The 23,022-nt window shown below is 40.1% G+C and overlaps 1 protein-coding gene across 2 annotated transcripts; it reads left to right on the forward strand.

Moving 5' to 3' along the window:
• The first annotated feature begins 193 nt into the window (after positions 1 to 193).
• On the forward strand, positions 194 to 22,500 carry pip4k2aa (phosphatidylinositol-5-phosphate 4-kinase, type II, alpha a). Of its 2 annotated transcripts, none has more exons than XM_020925517.2 (10): positions 194 to 1,118; positions 9,069 to 9,166; positions 9,528 to 9,624; positions 13,749 to 13,901; positions 13,971 to 14,117; positions 14,274 to 14,312; positions 17,942 to 18,055; positions 18,137 to 18,377; positions 18,478 to 18,581; positions 18,964 to 22,500. In XM_020925517.2, exons 1-10 carry the CDS (start codon positions 978 to 980, stop codon positions 19,042 to 19,044), a joined length of 1,215 nt encoding a protein of 404 aa, XP_020781176.1. In that variant the 5' UTR covers positions 194 to 977; the 3' UTR covers positions 19,045 to 22,500. The 2 variants fall into 2 exon arrangements, with proteins under 2 accessions (XP_020781176.1, XP_020781175.1); XM_020925516.2 differs by having other exon boundaries at positions 195 to 1,118; positions 18,475 to 18,581.
• Positions 22,501 to 23,022: the final 522 nt, after the last annotated feature.

Consider the following 23,022-nt stretch of genomic DNA (forward strand, 5'->3'; position numbering starts at 1 on the left):
TTACTAAATATACATGCGTATAAAAAAATAATAATAATAAAATTAAAAATCCTGTATCTGGTCGTAGTAAAATATGTTAATTGTAATTGCTGATTTCTGACGTTTTGCATGAAATGCAGGGAGAAAGCACACGCCCCGCGGGGGGAGGAAGGGCGCAGCGAATCAGCGCAGTGTGTCACCCATGGGTGTCACCTCCCCTCTGTCGAGCTGTCAGTGACAGCGGCACACATGAGCCTGGCACTGCTCACACTCTACACATCCTCCGTGTTTAATACCACAGAACAGGGACATGACGGGGCACGGCAGGCCACTCATCTCTGTCGAATGAGGACAACCTGCAGGAGAAGTCGCTTGTTATAAGCTGCTCAGTGTGCGCTGGATCTGATGCTAACTAAGACTAGCATCTGAACGGAGCCTGTGCTGCTTTGTGCGGTGGAGTTAGCTGACGGCTAGCGAAGGTCGGGAGGACTCACGGTTAGCTACGGGAGAGAAGTCTCTTACCACAGAGCATCATCACATGTTTATTTAACCAGACCTGGCAGCTTTTTGTGGAAATCCACCTATATTTTTTTGCTTATCATTAGACGGACCCCACGTACAACCAGCACGGCCGACTGAGCGTTTTTACTATATTATCGTTACTGTTAGCTATGTTGCTAAAGCTAACGCCAGTTCAGTGAGTCTTGCCGCGGCGAGGAAGGAAGAGAAGTGACTTATGATGTGGTCTGAGAGAAGTGGCAGACTGCCAGGCGAGGGAGAACAGCAGTGTTAGCTTCAAACTATTCTCACATCATTTACAAGCGTGCCTGGCCTGTACAGCAAAGCCTGAATGAAGAAAACAACCGGGACACTCCAATTACGTGAAGGCTGAATGTTCGTGGTTATAACGCAGTCTTGAGCTGGTGGTCAGTGCGAACTGCGTTGGAGAAATACTATCTTGGCTCTTACATTGAGTTTAGTCACTGTCTTCTGTAACTATGGCATCGGCGAGCAGCATTGCAGCAACCATTGCCAGTAAAACGAAGACCAAGAAAAAACACTTCGTTGCTCAGAAAGTGAAGCTCTTCCGCGCCAGCGACCCTCTGCTCAGCGTGCTGATGTGGGGAGTCAACCACTCGGTAAGATATCACCTTTATGTGTGTTATTATCTGTGCGCTATCACCGTCATACCTCTGTGATTATCTGCACTCCATCATTATAATGCACCACAGTAAGCCAGGGCCTGCCACTGCGCTTTTTTCTATTATCACGGATGATTGACAGATCACACATGACGGCTCTGTCTAGCGGCTCACTTTTACTGACCGGAACGTCAAATGTTAAGTGGTCTAATCTGTTGCTCTTCTGTTTATTAACACACATTCGCATAAACTCCATGCTATTCTTATAGTTATGGTTATGTGGAGCAGCCTTTTCAGTGTGTTGAGCTGAGCAGAGACAGCTCCTCAGTTTCCTGTTGTGCTCAGGATAAGCTCCAAGGGCTCCATGTCATGAGAGAGCACATCTTCCCATGCAAGAAGGCTTATCTCTGTTCTGCTTTACTTTCCTGTGCTAAGTATCACTGCGACTGCAGTCATATGTGCAAGAGAAGAGTGGTGAAGCCACTGAGTCAGCTAGTGGAAACATAATTACACTGTTATTAAGTCTGTATCATTCCTATTACAAAAGGTTATTTTAGATGCTTTATGGTTATAAAGTTGAACTGATCTTATGGAGCAAATTATAAGAAACATTTGACTCATAAGACAGATTTTAGTTAATGTTATGATTAAATAGGGCCTAGTCATCAGCCGACTTTGTAAAATCCACCAAAAATAATGTACCTACAATTTGTTTCATGGTTCTTTATTGTATAATATAGGAGTTTCCACTCACTTTCACATTACACTTTCTCTTCTCTTTTGTAACTACATTCTACAGGTTCAAACACTCCTGGAGTTGCACAACTCTGAGTACATCATGTATTTCTGATGCTTTAGGCACTTGTGAGATTTCTACTGTCAGTTTCTCTTACTCTTGGCTATAATTGTATGAACTTGTTAACTTTCTAAATTTGGCTTTGGCTGGACTGTAAATGGTCTGAAGGTTCTAATGGTGGCAAAGGTACAAGAATCTAGAGCTCCAACCGTTTGAGCTGTAAATAACAAGCGCCTGCAGGAGTCAATGGAGGGTTAGCTCAAGAATGCAGCCCTGTCCATCCAGCTTCTGCAAAGGACACTTATCTTTTTTATAATGATGCAAAAAACATCTGTTACATGTCGTCTTTGGGCCAGAGCATACAGACATCTGCTGATCTAGGTCATGTGGTTACTGTCAATAACTGTTTTAGAAGCAGGTTTATCTGTCAAACATAGTTATGAATCCACTGTGATCAAAAAGGTGTTATATGCTATATTGCACAGTGTAAAACAAACTGACAACCTACGTTAAAACACTAGTATTTCTGCTTCCCTGAGTCAAACATGTCAAATAAATATATGAAAATGGAGTTATTTCACCTTGATAAGAATATGCTGAGCTGTAAATTCAGAGGAAGAGAATGTAGCCCCGGCTTGTCTATTCTTGTCCTGAGGGATCTGATTGCACTATTGGAGAAGAGTCTGTCACAATGTTTTCTTACTAAATCAATATTACATTTGTGGGGCCAATTATTGGATATTGTCCACCACGGCTCCTGATGCCCTCTCTCTCCTCCTGTAGTGTATAGGCATCTTTGATGAAAAACTAACAAATAGCGCATGCTGCTTCTTCCTCTTTCTTCAGTGTGTGGAACTTCTCTCTGGTCAAATTGTGTTTTCATCTAGGGCAGGTACTAGGCTATCATATAAAAAATTTAAATAACCAGGACGTTTTTCCCCTCATTGATCAAACACAATTTTCAATCAAAATTATATTTTTTCCCTGAAAATAAACTATAGAGATCATTAATTAAACACCTAAAAATAGCCATTCCTTCCTCCAAAGTCTAAATACTTAAGACCACAAGTACTTTTACTGATAGAGGGTTGGCTGTGGACCTCTCAATTGAAATGATCCAAGCTGATCACTGACAATTTGAAATGACTGAATCTCAATTAACTGCCCAGCCCCCATCTTCAACCGAATAACTGCTTGTCTGTGGCAGTACCTGGTTTGAATGGTCTATAAATATCCCAATGACTGCACTACTACAGGTACACGTGATTTGTGGTTACTGATATATTCTTGTCTCCCTCTGCTTGCTCAGAGGAACATGTTTTTGAGCAGCTTGACTCTGCAGGTCATACGGCTCATGCTCCGTCAGTCTGAGCTGCTCTAGCCTTTAATAGCCAGACTTCATTCACAACAGGACTGCATATGAACACTACCATTATATACTAAAGCCTGTCTTCAGGTACCAGTCACTGTTATTTTGTATATACAGTAGTATCTGTGTCTGTATGCACAGTAGGGATGAGACAATAGCTGATATTAAGGTATATTTCCTACCATGTCTTAAGTACAACCTCCCCTGATATTTAATATGTACTAATCTAGTATCATTGTCCTTATGGAGCAAATTGTGTCATTCAATTCATTTTTATTTTAAATTCTCTTCTTTAGGGCAACAGCTGTGTAGAAACATTTGTATTTAGTCCTCTGGAGCTGTTTCTTTGTTCCTGATTTTTAGTTAGTTCGTTTTATTTAATACACATTATATTTTTGAAATTGCTTGTCTTTTATATTGTTATTTTGGTGCTGTATTTTCTGTAACAATATATTGCCCATATATTGTTCCTCAAAATTTTCTAGCATCAACTGTAAATGTATTTACAACATTGATTCAGGATAAGAATGTGTTTTGTCAGCGGTTATCCAGAATATGTGGCAGTGTGTAAAACTTAAAATACCACACAGAAATAAACATGGCAATAAAGCGGACACTTGGGCGAGTAATAGTTACAAATGATGATGTTAATAAGCCAGCACTGAGTGAGTCTATTCCTTTATTGTAAATAGAAGCATGAGCTCACACTCCATAACTCCCTTTGATAACATAATGAAGCTCCTTCCATCTGTCTCTGCTCCTGCTCCTGCACTTGTATGATTGCAGTGTTCTTATTACAGATGCCCTTCCCTCTCTGCAAAGTCTCTACAGCAGTAACACAATAAGAGCTGTTGACACTTAAGCTCACATCTCCTCTTCTAAATGAGGTTACAGCTCATGCACCTGGCCTTCACCTGACCACCATTACGCCTCATCAGCTAAATGCTTTTTCATACCTGTACTAGCTTTAGCTGCCACCTTAAAGCCCCACCGTGTAACTTTTCAGCCAAATAGACTAAAATATAAGAATGTTTTATTTATTTATTTTTTACTTTTTTATTTTACTGTAAAATATTGGAAAAACAGGGATCCTTACTCAGGCCAGCATCTCCACAGTACAGACTCTCCATGGAAATGTTGTTCCTTTGGCTACAATATTCCACAATATGGCATAAGACTCATCCATCTCCATGAAATATGGTTTTAACTTTGGCTTTCCATGGAATCATTCAGATCACATTCCAGCTCCAAAAAGTTACACAGTGTTGCTTTAAATGCCCCTGTAGTAAGTTTTTACACACCCTCAGTATTGTCCTGATTCGTGGCTATGATTCATCCAGGCACTTGGGTCATGTGTGGCTGTTTCCGAGCGTATTGTTGTTTGTAGTGAATAGGCCAGAATAATATAGCTAGTGCCTCTGCTAAAGGTCAAGTGGTTTAAGTAATGCCACAGTTTGTGACATTTGTTGGCCATGTAAAAGGGTGTGTAAAAGGTAATTGTGGTGATGTTGAGCTGTGTAAACATCAGTTATAAGGTTAGGGGTGGAGAAGCTGTGGTCAGGCACTGGTGTAGTGGGGAAATGCACAATCAACCAAAAGCTCTGTGGTTCAGTCTGTGCAGCAATCTAGGCTTCTCTGACAGCAACATGCCATGGAGAATTTTTTGATAGAAAATGGAGATGCACAATGCATCTTTTTCTGCTCTGATATGATTTTAATACTTTGGCTTTAAGTATCTGCCTATACCCAATATCAACTATCATCACCATGGTCATCATCACCAAACCACAAGCACCAGCTCCTTTACAACTACATCTGAACCCACCATCTCCACGGAATTCAAGACATCTAGACTGACACATTCAACTACAAAAATACCTAAACGTGCAAGCTCCACAGATACGTCTACCACAAGCACCTTTGTCTCTCCCAGTTTAAGCTCCACAACATCTAGCCCACCTTCCTCCACAAGCCCAAATTCCTTGACCACCATCTCCTCTGAACTGGCTTTGACCAAAACCTTGAACACCATCACCTTCTTTCTGCCTGTGTTCACTGAGGTCTTGACTGACGCTCCAGAAACCACCTCCACCCAACCTGCAGCAACATCTGTCCCCTCTGATCCCACCACCCACCGGCAATGTCTTGACCGACACTCCAGGCACCACTACCTTTGAGTGTCCACATCTGCAGGGTCCAGTTCAACCGCCACCCTCTTGATAATATCCACACGCTCCACTGCAGCCTCCACCAGCGGACCGTCTTTAGTCTCTGAGCCCCTGTTCTCCATTAATAAATAATAATTAATTAATAAGAAGAAGAATTCATTCATTCATTCATTAACTAATACTAGGGCAGAGACTGAAATTATAATTAGTTTTTTTTTTAAACACAAACAGCATAACATGGTAAAAAATTATTCAAATATGTTTTGTAACTGTTGTATATAATTTAAAGTAACTACAGGACAACTTTGTGAAAATACAACTTTAATATTACGAAGTGTTTTGGGCAAACATTTTCTAGGAAATTGGTTTATTTCACCAATTCATAGACCAAAATGGGATATTGACTGAACCAATATCTTAGAAGCCGATAACTGATATGATACGGTACCAATATCTTATACTAAATAACTAACACATAAAACTGTGAATATTGAGGTATAAATTGTCTGTATGATCCAAACCCAGACCACAGAGGCAGAAGTCTGTAACTTTACATGACTGTGGTGTGAGCTGTCATCATCCGTCTGTATCTGGTTGGCTCCGATCACATTAAGCCATGCTCCTCTGCTGCTGACACTGCACACGCTCCCGTTCTACTTCCTGTCCACAGCTCCCGCGCGCACATGCTTCACTACGGGCCGGAAAACCAATGCACGTTGCCATGGAGACACACAGGAAGTGGTGCTGCAAAAACTCTGCAAACTGATAGAGAAGAGGGATATTGGCTGATTAAGCAGAAATAGACAGTTGTACTTGATATGATTAACAATACAGAATATCTTTTGATGATTTTCAAGACACCCCAAGACTCAAAGATTTACTGTTAAAGCCAGATATACTGTATATTACGCAATTTTCTGATCTATGTTATAATATTGTTTCCTCGTCAAAAACATACATGGATTTCATTCACACAAACCCTGCATATTTGAGTTCTTCTCTCAAAAATAAATTTCTGTTCTTTGTGATTACCGTGACAGTAACATTAATCAAATGGCATTCTTACAGTCCATGAGAAATATTAATGTTTTGAGCTTCAGGCTTTTTAATATATTCAGGCTTTTATATATATTTTCCTGCATGTGCATGTTTTATTTTTTATCAGATATTAAGGGCTGAATGATTTGTAAAAAATGTCCAATTGCTATTTTTCTGACAAGCATTGAGATTACAATTACGTTTGCCATTTGCCAGTTTTAATAATAGCATTCTGTTCAAAGTTCACTTTTTAAACGCATCCAGATGAATTAACAAAATGACTGAAATAATAACCGTCAAACTAATTTAAGAATTACACAGAAGAAGAGAGTGTACAGATCTAAACTAAATTGAACAGTGTTTACGCAAAAGTTATTGCAGTCTTTGCGATTTGCTAATTGCGTCCATTTAAATTGCTATTTCAGTTTGATTGTGATTAATCTTGCTATTTCGAGCTTTTCTATACTTTTCAAATTGTACATATTTTCAAAACAGTCACTTTCAATTTGTGTTGCAAACTAGTCTCCCATTGCCATAGTTATTTGATAGCACTTGTGATGTGGTGAACAGAAGCAGCCTACAGTAGCAGTTAGTTAAACATATGTATAATTTGACATCCCTTACAGTGGCTCTTGCCTGAGGTGACTGGTTGAATTACCCTCACGGCCGCTCAGCTTGTGAAGACGAGACATTGTGTGGGGCCTCGTGTGAAACTCCGCTTTGTTAATGAGGTGACATCTCCTCTCCGGAGTGCACTCCCAGCATGCATCTGTGCCTCCGTGGCATCGGTGTGACGTCAATGCCTGTCGCAGCGTTGCACTGAAACGCTCACATCTGTGGACTTGCAGTTTGTGCCGCTGCAACTGACCTTCTTTTGTCTTTCTCTGCTACATTCAGCCCATTGTACCTGTGGTCTTTGAACATGTTTGAAACCAACAGTTTTTGGTGGCACTCTCTTGTTCTTTAAGTCATATTTGTGTAAATATTTCTTCTGTCTTCATTGTTTCCCTTTTGTCAACCATCTGATAAATGGGAACTATCAAGCTCTGGGCATTTGCAATATAGAAAGGGAAAGCTGTAGCCCTCTTATTTATTTACAAATAAATATTAATTTCCATTACGGTTTGTATATACATTTTATCAATATGCAGTTCGCCAAAACCCACAAATAATAAAAATATTATTCTCATTGTGATATTTGATATTAGCTTGTCCCTAAAATACTCAGTCTACAGTGTAGGGCTGTAGTCCTTTTGTTGTTTAGTCAGTTAATCAGTTGATGGTGTCTTAGTTGACTAAAGCTTGTAGTTGAGTAATTATTTTATTTAGATTATAAGAATTTGCAACAGCAGAAAGGAGAAGTTAGTGAGTTGCTGAATATTCGGTATTTTGGGTAGGCTATTTATATTTATTATTTAAACATGGCAGATTAAACTTGTGACTCACAAATTTAATCTGAACATAAATACAGTGTTTTCTTGTACTCTTATCTGTATAAAAAGTTGTTTTTCGAGTGAGTGCAGTTTGGGTCAGATAGATAGAGATACACAGTTTGGAGATATTTTGCCACGCCCATTTTTTGTTGACTAACCAACTGGCAGGACATCTTTAGTTGGCCAAGACTATCTTTAGTCGACTACAGCCCTTCCACAAGCTGTTAGCCCAAACCAGCTTTACTCCTCGTATATATTTGCTCCAAAATAAACAAATAAATCTGCTCTGTGCAAAGCTTGTTACCAGTTATAATGAGTAGATTAGACAGCAGTGGCCAAAACTACAGCTCTCCAGTGGGTTCAAGAACAGTTTTAGTTTTAATTTGGGGAAATTTTAGTCAAACTTTTCGAGGTAAAATGAGACTGAATGATAAGGGAATACTCATCACAGATTACACCTACGTTGTTATTGTCCTTTGTCAAATTCAAGTCTAATAATAGCTCCGTGAGACCTGCAGGAGAGAGAAACACAACAGCTCACATTTGTCTGAGTGTGAGTCAAGCGTCTGCTGCTGTTAAACTATGGGAGGTTTAAACTACAGCCTCAGCAGTTCACATCAGGAGACCAGGACACACAGGTCAATCATTCTACAAAGTTTATACAGAAAGAGGGTGGTACATTTTTATAGGGCAATTAGGAGTCATAAAGTTAAAGGTCCTATATGACGCAAAATTGACTCTTGGGAGCTTTAAGTCATGTTAGATTATGTTGCTACCTCATTAAAAACATAGAGTTGTGTTTGTGTCATTCACACATATTATTAAATTTTATTATTATTAATCTGTCTACATCTCCAAAGTTCAAAATGCTCTGTTTCACCTTGTGATGTCATGAAGCAGTTTTTTTCAAGTTAACAGCTACCATTTATCTTTTGTTTACCAGAGCAGAGTAGGGCTGATATTAACCAAATGATTCTAGTGAAGATGTATGGAGTCTGGGTATGTTTTTGATGAGGAAACAACATTATATAACATAGATCAGAAAAAGTGTAATATTGGCCCTTTAAGCTATGTAAACTTTACTTGGGAAGTGTTATTGAAAAACATCTTTATAACCACATTTCTCTTTCCATCCTTTGACAGATAAATGAACTGAGCCATGTCCAGATTCCTATTATGCTCATGCCCGACGACTTCAAGGCCTTTTCCAAGATTAAAGTGGACAACCACCTCTTCAACAAGTGAGTCAAGTTTAACATCATTCTGCTGATTTTGATACAAAGACATAGATTTAATACTCTCAATACCAACTCTAAGATCACAAGGATAATTGAAAACACTCTTTATTTAGACAGTGAATTTTCAGCTTTCTTTATATTACCATGTCCTTGGTCTTACATCTGTGTATTCCCTTTGTCATCCAGGCAGGTTTCATATAAATTTTGTATACTTTTAAAAACGCTACTTTTTCAGATTCCTACTTGTACTTTTGTTACAAGTGACAAGCCTTCTGTCCCGATTTGTAATTCCTTATCTACATCACTTGTCAATCACTGTACAGTCCTGTCTGTTTTCTTCTTATTAATGTTACTTTTCATCCAGGGAGAATATGCCCAGCCATTTCAAGTTCAAGGAATACTGCCCCCTGGTGTTTCGAAACCTCAGAGAGCGCTTTGGCATCGACGACCAGGACTTCTCGGTATGTCCCCCCCCCTCACTTAAACGATGATTTTACGTAAAGATCTACTTGTGATATGTTATAGCCGTGTGCCCATATCCCTGGCCCCTCCCACTTTCCGTAAGGTCCATTCATGTGTTTGGATGTCTGGTGTGTGCACGGGCAGTGACTGGGCAGGATTTGGAGGTCATGGTGTCCGGGCTCAGTGCAGCTGTCCTCCTGTTTACATTAGCTGTGGGCTGGCTGCAGTCACTAGGCAGTTGGTGGTGTTAAGACTTTTGGCCAGTTCAAAGGCGTGCCTCAGCGGTCCCCGTCCTGTCAATAAGCCTTCTATTACTTCAGTGGTGACTACTAAGTGGTTAGTCTCACGCATACTATAATTGGCCCATTTTGACGCACATTTTTATAACTTATATGATTAGGAGTAGTCATTATTAACAATTTTTTTGTTTTTGTCATCTCAATATATATTATTTATTATATAAAAAGGTGGTATTTATGTAAACCATAAATATGCATGATTTTAAGATGCCTGAAGTTTAAAGGAGCTGTACCCGTTATTTTTTGCCCCAGTATAGACTAAGCTAAAAATAGCTCTGATAAAGTAATGATAAAGCTTTTGTGTCATCTGTGAATGAAAAAGTAAGCTTGGGCACTGGTGGCGTGCTGCAAAATTCCATCTGAAAGTTGTGAAACACAAAAGTGCAAAAATATCACAATTGTTTTCATGTACTCTAATCTTTTTATACCATCTAAACGACAACACTGTAGACCCTATGTTACCACCTCTAATTATAACTGCATTTACCAGCACATCTTAAGGTGAAAAAGTACTGACTAAGACTGAGAGAAGGGCAGAGGACATGAGGCATTCCTGGAGAATTAGGGTTTAGCCAATGTATCGTGTAACTGGAACTAAGGTCTGGGCAGCAGCTGTCCGTGTGTGTCTGTGCGTGTGTCCAGTGTGTGTCTGTGTGTGTGTCCAGTATGTGTCCAGTGTGTGTCTGTGTGTGTGTCCGTGTGTGCGCGTACACTCTGGACACACTCTGGGCATAAGGTCGTATCCCCATATGGTTACAGTGAGGAGCATAAGGCTGTCTGACCTTGATAAGAAGGTTCAAGTTATGTTAGAACACTGCCTGATTGACGGGATGATCATGTGTGTAATTTTGACATGAGCAATTATTCCACATGTATTTGTTGATTGATTAATGTGTAATGAGTCAAACTTCATATATTGGCTGTGTGCTGTGACCTGAACACAAACAAACTGGTTGGAAAAATGCTTAAAAATAACAAGTTTGTATTTTAATGACACATCTTTTGCTTAATTTCTGATTCCGATGGGGCCTCTCTGGTTTCCTACATGAACCTAAATTCTGTACAATGGACCAAACCATCAGTTAGGTTCTTCTTATTATGAACTGTGCCCAAGATCTGGAGAAGTGTCCACAACATGAGACAGTGCAATAGATGGCATAGATGATGTATTAAAGGGATAGTTCGGATTTTTTGACATAAATCTGTATGGCATCCCCCTCATCAGTGTTGTGCATTCACACCGACTTACCCCCGAAAGCGTCCGGTGAGCCGAGATACTGGCCCGTTTTGGTGCTGAGGAAAGTAGTTCGGCAAGTTGTGTGGGGACTGTATACTAAAGCGTTTTTCTTCTCAAAGCAATATTTGTTCAAAAGAGTGCTACATTTCCATCACAAAACCATCGTCGCCAAAAAAGTCAGATCTCATAATCGCTTGGCGCTATTTTCTCTCCGTACGTACCACTGCGCGCGGCCGCCAGGTGACAGCCGCGCATGGATCCATCACTTTCTTCAGTTGTTCGGCAGTGTTTACATGCGCAGACCGCCGCCACGCGAGAGAGCTAACGAGAGAGCTAGAGCCATAAGTATATAAGCTTGTATAAGATACATATGAATATATCTAAAAAATGGTGCGAACTCTTGATTATCCAGGCTGTAACAACAAAAATCTGGCTGAATCTCCACGCATATTCACTGTTTTCCTGTCACGGACTTTGCGCTGAGGAAACTTTGGCTTCTTGCCTTTGGCTTCAATGTGGAAACCAAACCAGGTAAGAACGAAGAAGTGCCGCTACGTTTACAAGAGAACAGGTTCAGGAATCAGCTGTAACTCTGTGTACAGTAAATCACTCAGTGTCATATCACCAGTGAAGCTTCTACAAAACGTAACTTTATAAGTCGACTGTTATTACTATTGTAAATGTCGCGTACGCTGTTGGCAGCAGCTACGTGGACGTGTGAATGATTCTGTTTCTGTTAGTAGTCCATACTTCAGTCACAGTGTAGGCTCTATGTTCGCTGTATACGAGTTTATAAATGACGTGATGGTGATTGTCGCTCACTCGGTCTCTCACGGCTCCAGCTTCAACTTGTACCACTTCTCTGTCTTTTCTCTCTCTCTCTCTGCCCGTTCTAACTCCGTCTGGTGAAATTCAGCATCAGTATATTCGTGTTCACAAAGATCTCCCCTTGGGTTTGTGGTAAAGGCAAAGTCTTTATTGTTGGTGTCATAATCAGACATGTTGTCGCTAACATTCCGAGCAGTAAACAAAGTGAACCAGGCTTATATACTTATGGCTCTAGCTCTCGTTAGCTCTCTCGCGTGGCGGCGGTCTGCGCATGTAAACAACTGAAGAAAGTGATGGATCGGTGCGCGGCTGTCACCTGGCGGCCGCGCGCAGTGGTACGTACGGAGAGAAAATAGCGCCAAGCGATTATGAGATCTGACTTTTTTGGCGACGATGGTTTTGTGATGGAAATGTAGCACTCTTTTGAACAAATATTGCTTTGAGAAGAAAAACGCTTTAGTATAAAGTCCCCCAATCCATGTATCATTCGTTCATTCGTTTTTCAATATAAAACCAAAAATAAGAAAACGAAAAAACAACAGTTTTCTTCGTTATTTGTCTCCAAAACCAAAATGAAAAAACGGATAATGATTCGTTTTTTCAGTTTTCGATTTTGTGTTTAAATGAAGAATGGAAAAAATGGATAACAGCCGTTTCCCGTTTATGTGACTTCAGTGACTGCGATGCCGAACTTTTGCACCGCGTACGGACTGAACTAGGACTGATCCAGGTCCGAGACCAGACCGAGACTAGAGCGGGACTGAGACCGAGACAAGACCGAGACCAGATCGGGACAGACCGGGACCAGAGCGGGACTGAGACCGAGACCAGCGGTCTGACCGGTTCCGTGTCATCGTCTCCGCGCTGGTTCCGTGCGGGGAAAGTGAGAATGTTTTGTGGACTACAGGTACGGACGGGCTGCTCCAGTCCTCCGCGCTCAAGAACCGCGGCTGGTTCTGAGGTGGTGCAAAGCATCAAACTGACGCTTTCACACCAACGAAAACGAACCGAATTAAGAGCTTTTGGTTCAAATGGACCAGGTCCGGGACCAGACCGGGACCAGAGCGGGCCTGAGACAGAGACAAGACCGAGACAAGACCGAGACCAGAGCGGAGGCTCAGAGCCCACGGCAGGGCCGGAGCTTGGACCCCGCGGAGGCTCAGAGTCAAAGCTTGGAGTCCGCCCCAGTCCTGCTCTGGTCCCGCTCTAGTCCCGGTCTGGTCTCGGACCTGGATCAGTCCTAATTCAGTCCGTACCCGGTGCAAAAGTCCGGCATCGCAGTCATGGAAGTCACGTAAACGGGAAACGGCTGTTATCCATTTTTTCCATTCTTCATTTAAACACAAAATCGAAAACTGAAAAAACGAATCGTTATCCATTTTTTCATTTTGGTTTTGGAGACAAATAACGAAGAAAACTGTTGTTTTTTCGTTTTCTTATTTTTGGTTTTATATTGAAAAACAAATGAACGAATGATACACGGATTAGTCCCCACACAACTTGCCGAACTACTTTCCTCAGCACCAAAACGGGCCAGTATCTCGGCTCACCGGACGCTTTCGGGGGTAAGTCGGTGTGGATGCACAACACTGATGAGGGGGATGCCATACAGATTAATGTAAAAAAAAATCCGAACTATCCCTTTAACACTAAACCTCTAAACAGAATCAGATATACAAAGCACTAGCTTTGTATATCTGATTCTGTACTTCCTCCTGGTGATCATAATGTATTTGTGCTGTTGTTCCTCTCTATGCAGAACTCTTTGACCCGTAGTGCTCCTCTGAACAGCGAGGCACAGGGTAGGAGCGGCGCCCGCTTCCACACATCCTACGACAAACGCTATGTCATCAAGACCATCAGCAGTGAAGACGTGGCTGAGATGCACAACATCCTCAAGAAGTACCACCAGGTGAAACTCCGCCACAAATAGACTTCTGTACTTGTGTTATCGCTAAAGTTAAGCATTGCTCTTTTATAGTTTATCGTTGAATGCCATGGCAACACGCTGCTGCCTCAGTTTCTGGGGATGTACAGGATCACAGTCGACGGAGATGAAACCTACATGATTGTCACGCGAAATGTCTTCTCACATCGCCTTTCTGTCTACAAGAAATATGACCTCAAGGTAGGACACTAATGCTATTTTTGTATTTAATTTGATCATAGGTGCATAAAGTTTTTTTTTTTTTTTTAATTTGATGCATATATCATAGATGCATATAGAGTGTGTAATGAGCTTTGAAGTATCCCACTATAATGACATTTTAATATTTTTCTTCAGGGTTCAACTGTGGCACGAGAGGCCAGTGACAAGGAGAAGGTATGGCTGTTTTCTGAATTGAATGGTGAAGGGCTCTTTGTGCTCTTATAAATTTTGACTTAATACAGGCTAGTTTTGTATTACATGAAGTTAAATATAACGTCTTTGGGCATGAGAGAAAGAACAAACTGTTTGGAGTGGTTCAAATGATTCTAGACTCACTGTCGCTGCCCAGTCTCACTCCAACACATAAGAGTGACGTGCCTCTGGGTTGATGACAGTGTCCATCTCTTTCATTTAGCGCCTTCACTCCGCGTCTTCCCTTCCTCCTCCCTCCTCCCTCTCTCCCTCCTGCACGCAGCTTCATAACTCTCTTCATCATTTGTCCCGCCCCTCTCCTGCTTCTGCCTTAGTGGTGCTTCTGTTGGACTGAGTGAGGAGCAGTTTTAAATGTGCTGGTAACATGTGGCTCTGTTCCCTGCTGGTGTGCATGTGTGCGGGAGTTTTCTGTTCAATGTTGAGGAAAGTGTTTGTGATGAAATGTGGGCTGTTTTTGGCTGCTGGGACAGTGTCTACTTCATTGTCCTCTATTACATTAATAATCTGAATAGTGTTACACTAGCAGTGTCTTGGCACATTCTGTTTATGGTGAGTTTTGATGCTAAGTTCTTGCTGTTTCCAATGTCCATGTGTGGATGCTGGATTGACATGTCTGCTACAGCCTTTCTCAAGGTCCAAGGAGCTTGAATTTTGGGCACCGTGCACTGGAGCTTGGGAGACTTCTCAGGGAGAATATGGACTACTATAAACGGTTGAAGACATTAAACATGATTGGGATTAGAGGAGATGAGTGGAAAACAAAGCAGAAGAGGATTTAGCACACACATGTGAGCCGACTCTGTGACCTCTTTCTGACAGCGGCTCAGCTTTTGGCTCTAAAGCCACAGTCACAGCTACTGGTCAAAGGAGGCATTTACAACGCCATGTACAGGGATGTTTTGTATCAACAATGAGATTTAACTTAAGTATGTTAAAGTATGTTCCTGTCAGACTGAAGTGTGCACTGTAATAAAGCACATTTAACACAAACATAAAGACAGTTCCTCCCTGATTGCATGGCCCTGTCCCTCTCATGCATGCACCCGCATGTTTTATATATGATGCATCTTTTAAGGCACTTTTCTGATTGGTATCAGTCCCAGCTTCTCCTCCATTTTTGTTCTGTTGCACCAATACTCAACATTTATTTGTGTATCTAGTATTTACTCCCTAAATATTTCAATTCAGCACCCTTCTTCTCAGATCATAATGAAAGCCCAGATCAGTTTTGTATTCAAAGCCAGGTTTATTTTCTGTAGGTGATGTTTTGTTGATGACTGTTTTGAATGGCTTTAATTGTCTGAATGTAATGCATTGAAGCTTTACGTTGTCTGTAGCAAAAATAGAACTTTGTTCCATGCACATGCGGTATTGACACAGTTTCAGATCCCATTACTGAACTTATACTTTGACTTCAAAACTTAAAGCAAAAATAATTGTTCCTTGTTTTCCCTTTCAGCTCCTGCTTGCCTTGCAAAAATGTTTCCTTTGTAGATAGTGCATGAAACTGCCAAGAGATTATTTTAATAGTAAAATGACAAATGTTTTCCTTGATCTTGACTGTAAATACAGAGACACTGGCTGATATTGCGGCTGCATTAGATGTGAATTGTACACACTTATATATATTATATTTTAAAGTACTTAAACAGGAATGCAGGCTTTCCTCTCTGAGGACTGTCCAGTTACATTTACCACAGTTTGTCTTTACTTCCAACTGCCTCCTCTCTTCTCTCCTCTGCTCCTTTCCTGCGCCCCTCCCTAACTCCTCCTCTCCTAGCAGCCGCCCCCACCAGAGGACGCGCCCCCGCGGCCCAAATCTGGTAACGTTCAACAAAGGCTGCAAACACTGCGGATTGCCACGCGCTTTTACTGCGCCATGAAACACGTAAGAGATGTAAGGACCCAGGGCTCGTATCAGGCATGATCTATTCAACCAATTCTTTTGATTTCTGCACAGATCATTTTCTTTTCACATCTTCCAGAAGGTGATGCACTGTTATTCACAGTCCACAGTTAACACTTTTGGTTATTAAAGTCAGTGCTTTAAAGTGTTATTTAGCGAGTACACTTCCTAATACTTGCTGTTGAACATTTGTCAGGTTGTCTTCTGATAATTTTTTAGACAAAAACAAGTCTTTGGGATTACACTGTATTTTCTGGGGGAAACAAACCACTTGCCACGCACTATCAAAGGCGATTCCATACCACAATGAAGACAAGCTTTCTGATACATTTTTACATGTTTGTTCCACTCAAACCCATCCCACTGCATCTGTAATAGAGGAGAATAACCTGACTCTCTGAATGCGAGCGGTTATGCTGTTACTGTTTGTGTGTGTACGTGCGTGTGTACGTGCGTGTGTGTTTGCGCGTATGTATGTGAGCGACATGTGGGAGCAGGTGAAGTGTCGACAGGGCTGCATTTATTTTTGTGTTGCTCTTTTGTTTGAAATAAATGCCATCTCATTTCTGGAGATCTATGTCTGTATATGTGCTCCGATGTCTGCTGTTGTGTGTCTGTGTGTGTGCTGTTGGCTCTGTGTGTGGAGTCCTGCTGCCATAGAAACGCTGTAGCGGCTAAAGTGCTGCCCGTTACCTCACCCCCTCTTGTTCCTCAGTGACCTGAAACCAGGCACCGTCCCACCTCATGTAACATCTCTCTTATAGGCTGTCGCTAGTGCTGCCATGAACAAATGTACTACAAAAACATTTGACCTTTTCTACAAAGTTTTACTGGAGTGTAAGCCTAAGATATACTAGAGCTTTAGTGCTAATAGTAGTCTGGAGTAGATGGTTTCAAAAAGCATATGAGCAGCATATGAGCTGTTTGTTTACAAGGTTTTAAATATTTGATCAGTTCCCCATGAATTGCAATGCTTTTTGGAATCATTAAGCTCAAATGACAAAAATATTTCATGTGTTTTATATTTTTTGTACCACAATATATAGTGTATGGATCTGTTACATGCATTTAAAACAGAATAGAAACAGAAACATAACTGTAATCTTTAATGGCTATGAGCCTGTGTCTCTAAACAGAAAGTCATCTTTAGCATTAGCATTATTAACTGCTTGCACAGCTTTAGCAGCTATGTAAGACATGATGCATTGGACGGATCTTTACACTGAGCATGCTGCATGAAGTGTACGGTACAGTGGGCAAAGAAGCTTGAGTTCGGACTAGAGCTTTGTGTAGTTGTCTAACTTCCTGTGGGCGATAAATGAGCTTCATTATATTTGGCTGAACACGGCTTGTCTAACCACAGGTAAGAGACATTTCTGCTAATGGGGTGTTTCAACGTGCTCATATATCTGGCCAAGACAACAACACCGAGCAGGGCATTTTGAAATACCCTTTAAAGCCTTTGATTCAGGATGAACTGTTTAATATTAAGAAAACTTACAAAAATGTGTCAGTTTTGTATTTAGGGGCAGAAAAGTGATGTCGTTTGTTTTATTCAAATTGGGCTCAAATGTTGATCCATGAATCGCATAAATTTATAATGGTTGCTGTCTATACACAGCTCTAGTTTGTGTGGTATCAAATTTATTTTTTTTGAGTGCTAATTTTGTACACTAATGGGCAGGCAAAGGAGTTGCCCACCTACAAGGACAATGACTTCATCAATGATGGTATGAAGATCTACATTGATGGAGAAAACAAGAAGATGTTCCTGGAAAAGCTAAAGAAGGATGTGGAGGTGCGATGTGTTGTGTGTTATGTATTCCTATGGGAACAGTTTGTTTTGTACTTTAGCTTGTTTGTCTGTTTGCTAACACAGTTCCTGGCCCAGCTGAAGCTCATGGACTACAGTCTGCTGGTGGGGATCCATGATGTGGAGCGTGCGGAGCAGGAGGAGGTGGAGAGTGAGGATAATGAGGCAGAGGAGGAGGGAGAGAGTGATGGAGGAGGTATCGGGACCCCTCCAGACAGTCCCAGTAACACTCTAGACAGCACCAAGCCACTAGGGCCAGGAGAATTTGACCCAGCCATAGATGTTTATGCCATCAAAAGCACTGACAGTAAGAACCTGTTTATATAACACTAGTTAACTGGAGCGTTCTCATACTAACAGCTCCCTCTGCTGGACAAACTGTCATTAACTCTGCCCATGCTTAGCAGGCGCGCCCAGGAAGGAGATTTATTTCATGGCCATCATTGATATCCTACAACATTATGATGCCAAGAAGAAAGCCGCTCACGCTGCAAAGACTGTCAAACACGGGGTAAGTAACTAAAAGCTGCTGTGAAAAATGCACCAATTAATAATTAATAATCTTTTATGTAACTTCTTTTCACTTGGTTGCATGATGGTTCAGACATTGCCTTTGCAACAATAAAGAAATATTACCAGACTTTAATATCATTTGATTTTAGCTGCACATTACTTAATCTTTTTTTTTTTTGTTAACTAGATTTCAGCACTGAAGAAATAAACTTTAACAGCTCTGTAAATACGATTATATGATATATATGATTGCGTGAGTGTAGAACTGGCAGGATATTTGTATATTAGGACTAAAGGAAATTATGGATTATATTATAGAAGTGAGATAATATGACCCTTATGACTGTTTCCTTGACTTCCGTGCCTATGTCTGTGTTCAGGCTGGAGCAGAGATTTCCACAGTGAACCCTGAGCAGTACTCCAAGAGGTTTTATGATTTCATCACCACCATCCTATCATAGCCTCTGTGTGCACAGAGCCACAGGGAGGGGGCAGACTGGCAGGGCAGTGGGTTTACTGTGATATGCACTCCCCTCCCTGGTGGTCTGGTCCCTTTCAAAGGAATATCACACTCTGCAGCTAAAACCATCATCAGTTTACATGTAACCTGCTCTCTGTTAAGTTTGTTCATGTTACTTTGGAGAATAAGGGTGTTACAAGCAAGTGTCCAAGTCATTGTGCATTTTTTATGCGTTTGTATGCAATTGTCAGTTTATGTGGGAATATAGTAGCTTTTTAAATTTGTAACATCCAGTTCCCTTGGTTTTATGGTTTATACAGTATGTTAATGTGCTTTTCTGTTCGTTCAGGGGAGGTTGTTTAGGGGAGCTTCGCACATGTGAGACGTGGCTTGAGCGTGATTTTAAAACGTTTACGAAATGCAACGCTTCGTTTCAGGGAGGCAGTCTTCCAATAGGCCAACAGCCACTTCCCCCAATCCAAAAATACTCAAAGAGCTCAGCCAAAACAAATCTTCCCATTTATACCTTTACTTTTGTAATTGAGCCTGGATTCATCTTGCCACATTCACTTTCAATAATCTTTCCTCGAATTGTAATTTATTTGTAAGCACTTGCTGCACCTGTTGTTTTTGCACCGTGTTTTACAAATTGTTTAAAGATTTACAGTACATGTTTACATCAGTCAAAGAGGGATCGCTTTTAGTTGTGCTCAGATGTTCAGTAGTTGTCAAACCCAACCTTTGTGTGGCAGATGTCCAGGGCTTTCCGTGGCTAAGTCCTCATCCAATCATCAGCAGCTCTTTCTTTTGCCATCAGCACCTTACGAATCAAACATTTGCACTTTCTTTTGTTGTTAGAGGTTAGGAGTCCTTGTTCTGTTACATGCGCTGCAACAAAAAGGCAAACAGCTCTTAGAAAAACAGCACTGTGCAAAAGTCAAGAGAGGGCTATTAAATATACAGTAGGTGTATGAAAGTAAAGATGACAAAAATCTATCTTTATCTATTACAACATTTCCAAGTGATCTCAAAATCTTAAAAAAAAAAAAAAAAAAAAAATAGATAACAGGCAAAAAATCCATTGATTCACTGTCCCACAAAACACACATTTTTCACAAGAGTGGAAAATTACTCAAACAAATAAAAAATATTACACTATTCAAAATTGTTTCAAATCCATTCAAGCATTAATTTAAACAGACGTAAAATTGTAATGCATTTTAAATTTACCAAAAAAAAATCTTTTTTTTTTTTTCTTTTACTAATTATTTTAAAAGTCAGTCTTCATCAGAGCATTTTACACCTCTCTAAACTTGCACAGTACTGTTACGTTACAAGCCTGCTTTAAAACCTTTTGACTTTGACACCAGGCTGTGGTGACTATGCATGTAATTTCAGGGCTGAAGTTTACCTCCGGCATCGTACCAGCACACACACGGTAGTTCTAGTTGGTGTGTGCGTCAGTGTTCAAAATGGAGGAGGAGGAATGTTTTTAAAAATCTTTGCAGGTCATTTACTAACGCCGTCAACTTCTCTAACCTCACATCTTGTTTTTTCATTGTGTGTTTTTGATGTCATTTTACAGTGGTTTTACCTGTGTTTGGAATTTGGCAGTTAATGAATTTATATGGTAAAATGTCTGTGTTTTTCTGTTCATTATATTTTATGTATATTTTGCACAATAGGAAAAGGAACCAAATGTTACGAATAAGATCTTGACGAGTTGATACGGTCTTAACAAGGGAAATGCAATATACTTGTGTGAGTGTGTGTGACTGATGTTGTGTATCAATGCCCGATAACCAACTAAAACAAATAATCACTTTTCATTGACTGTTTATTCAAAAAGCTTCCATTATAATATGTTTAGATGTATAAAAAATATATTCACATTTATATTTTTACATTGGTCATTAATATAATTCTATTTAAAAAGGAGCCACTTTTCTGGATGAGTGTTTGTGCTGTGTTCAATGAAGTTTGAATTTTTACAGCTTAATATAGGTGTAAACAAAACAAAAAAATATTAAAAAATGCATGTGCTTTTTGCCCTATTTCTGGTTGTTGTTCAGATGTCCACGTGTTGTTAATTATTCTCTATACCACGCTTTAAATAACTGTTTTCATTGTATACACTGTGCAACATGTGTGCCTTTATACTCCAAAATTATTTAATTTTCTACTTCTTTTTTTAAAACAAAGATAAATGTTATTTTTAAAGTTTTCTCTTTTTTTTCCCTTTTTGTGCCGTTTTCGTTCTTTTGCTCCTATGTATATTTGTTGTCGTGTCAGTAGAATAATACCATACTGATAATGATTGTTAAAACAAATAGCTTTTTGGAGATTGGCGGCTTGTAAAATTGAAATATTAAATGTGTTGAGGCCCCCCGGTCAAGACATATTAATATTATTAATCATGTTTTGTTGATGCTAGTCCTGCCTTTGTCTGAACTTGTGGAGTGTGAGTGTTGTAGTTGTTTTACTTTATTTTATTTTTTACTGTGTTTGTATTTTCCAAACTAACCATTTTAAGGGATTTGTTGCCATTTCTTTTAGCTGGCTGACAACAAATGCAGCCGTACATTTCTTTATTTTTTTTGTTAATGGTTGTAATGTCTTGACTTGATGTGAATGTTTTTTTTCCCCATTCGTCTCGCAAAATCAGTGGTTAGTTGGTTCACATGCTGCACTGCTTTACTGGTTGTAGCTTCTCTTGTCACAGTTGAAAAATACATGATTACACATGCTTTGTACGCTCACTTGGCAAAACACTCAATGGTTATTTTTAGTTATATTCTGGAAGCAAATGGGAGGGGAAGTCCATACTTAACAAATGAAATGCTACACAATGTTTTTGCTGCTGTACATACAAAACCAAGCTTTTTTGTGACTGTGTGCTCTGTCACCATAGTCTTTGTTGTCAACCTGTTGCCACAAAACCTGCCAAAACAAAAGTACCCACAAATTGTCTCACTATGAGCCGAATGAACAGTGTGTATTGTATATTTCAACTTTTAACTTTCTGGGTAAAATGACACCTCCTGCATCCCTTTCATGTGAACATGTCTACAGTAACAAGCTATCACAGACAGACGTTTAGTTTTAATGGAAATTCATTCTACTTTTTGGAAGCCACATATGGAACTGCAGGTCTGGGTATGGCCTTATTAACCACATTGTAGCATAAAATATATGAATTGGAGAGATGCAGGCCTAAACCAGCAGCTGAAGTGCCCTGTGGGGTTCCCAAATGTCCCCAGCTTATGTTATCTGTGTGCGTGTGTATGTGCGAGTGTTTGACGTGGCTGGTGGTGTTGAGAGAATTCCGTTCTGTGGCAAAGAGGCCAAAATGATGTTGTATGTTTATTGTTCATCACATGTAATGATAAAAGATAATACACTCCATTCCATAAGCGTTCTCTCAAACCAATAAAAGCACTTGTTCAGCTTAACTCAACTCACGTCTCCTCTTCATTTTGTCTAGGCCTATTATTTTTCACGTTTGGAAATACGACATGTGCGTAATCGTGCTGCTGTGCTCAATTTGGCACGGTCTGGCGTATCAAACTAAATTTATAAATCCAGTGGATCATGTCATACAAGTAGCCTTTTTAAATCACAGGGTCAAAACTGACTATACGTATTTTTATTTATTTATTTATTTTTACCATAAAACATGAATAGACTTCGCATGAGGTTAATTATCAAACCCATGGGCTATTTAGGGCCTACGTCTTTTGCTATGTTATGTAGTTCTATGTTGTTTTTTCTTTCTTGTTTTTAGTAACCTATATCATTCATTAAAAAAAAAAAAAAAAGATCAACGATTAAAAAAATGAAATTGAAACGATCATTAGGCTAAAAATTGGCAGTTGGACGCCGTTAAATATAGAAACCGATCGGGCTCAAATGTAAAACTCAACACGTCTTTGAAGGCTGCATTTGTAATATTTTGACACGCATTTGTTACCATCGTATT

This window comes from Boleophthalmus pectinirostris, unplaced genomic scaffold (genome assembly GCF_026225935.1).
Source record: "Boleophthalmus pectinirostris isolate CB_2022bp ecotype Guang Dong unplaced genomic scaffold, ASM2622593v1 HiC_scaffold_15, whole genome shotgun sequence".
NCBI classification, from domain to species: domain Eukaryota; kingdom Metazoa; phylum Chordata; class Actinopteri; order Gobiiformes; family Gobiidae; genus Boleophthalmus; species Boleophthalmus pectinirostris.

Excerpts from the sequence above, each read along its gene's own strand:
- pip4k2aa (XM_020925516.2), top strand. The coding sequence starts at position 978 with ATGGCATCGGCGAGCAGCATTGCAGCAACCATTGCCAGTAAAACGAAG. Across the intron at positions 13,902-13,970 it reads TCCTCAAGAAGTACCACCAG|TTTATCGTTGAATGCCATGG; the intron begins GTGAAACTCCGC and ends GCTCTTTTATAG. Across the intron at positions 18,056-18,136 it reads AGCTAAAGAAGGATGTGGAG|TTCCTGGCCCAGCTGAAGCT; the intron begins GTGCGATGTGTT and ends TTGCTAACACAG.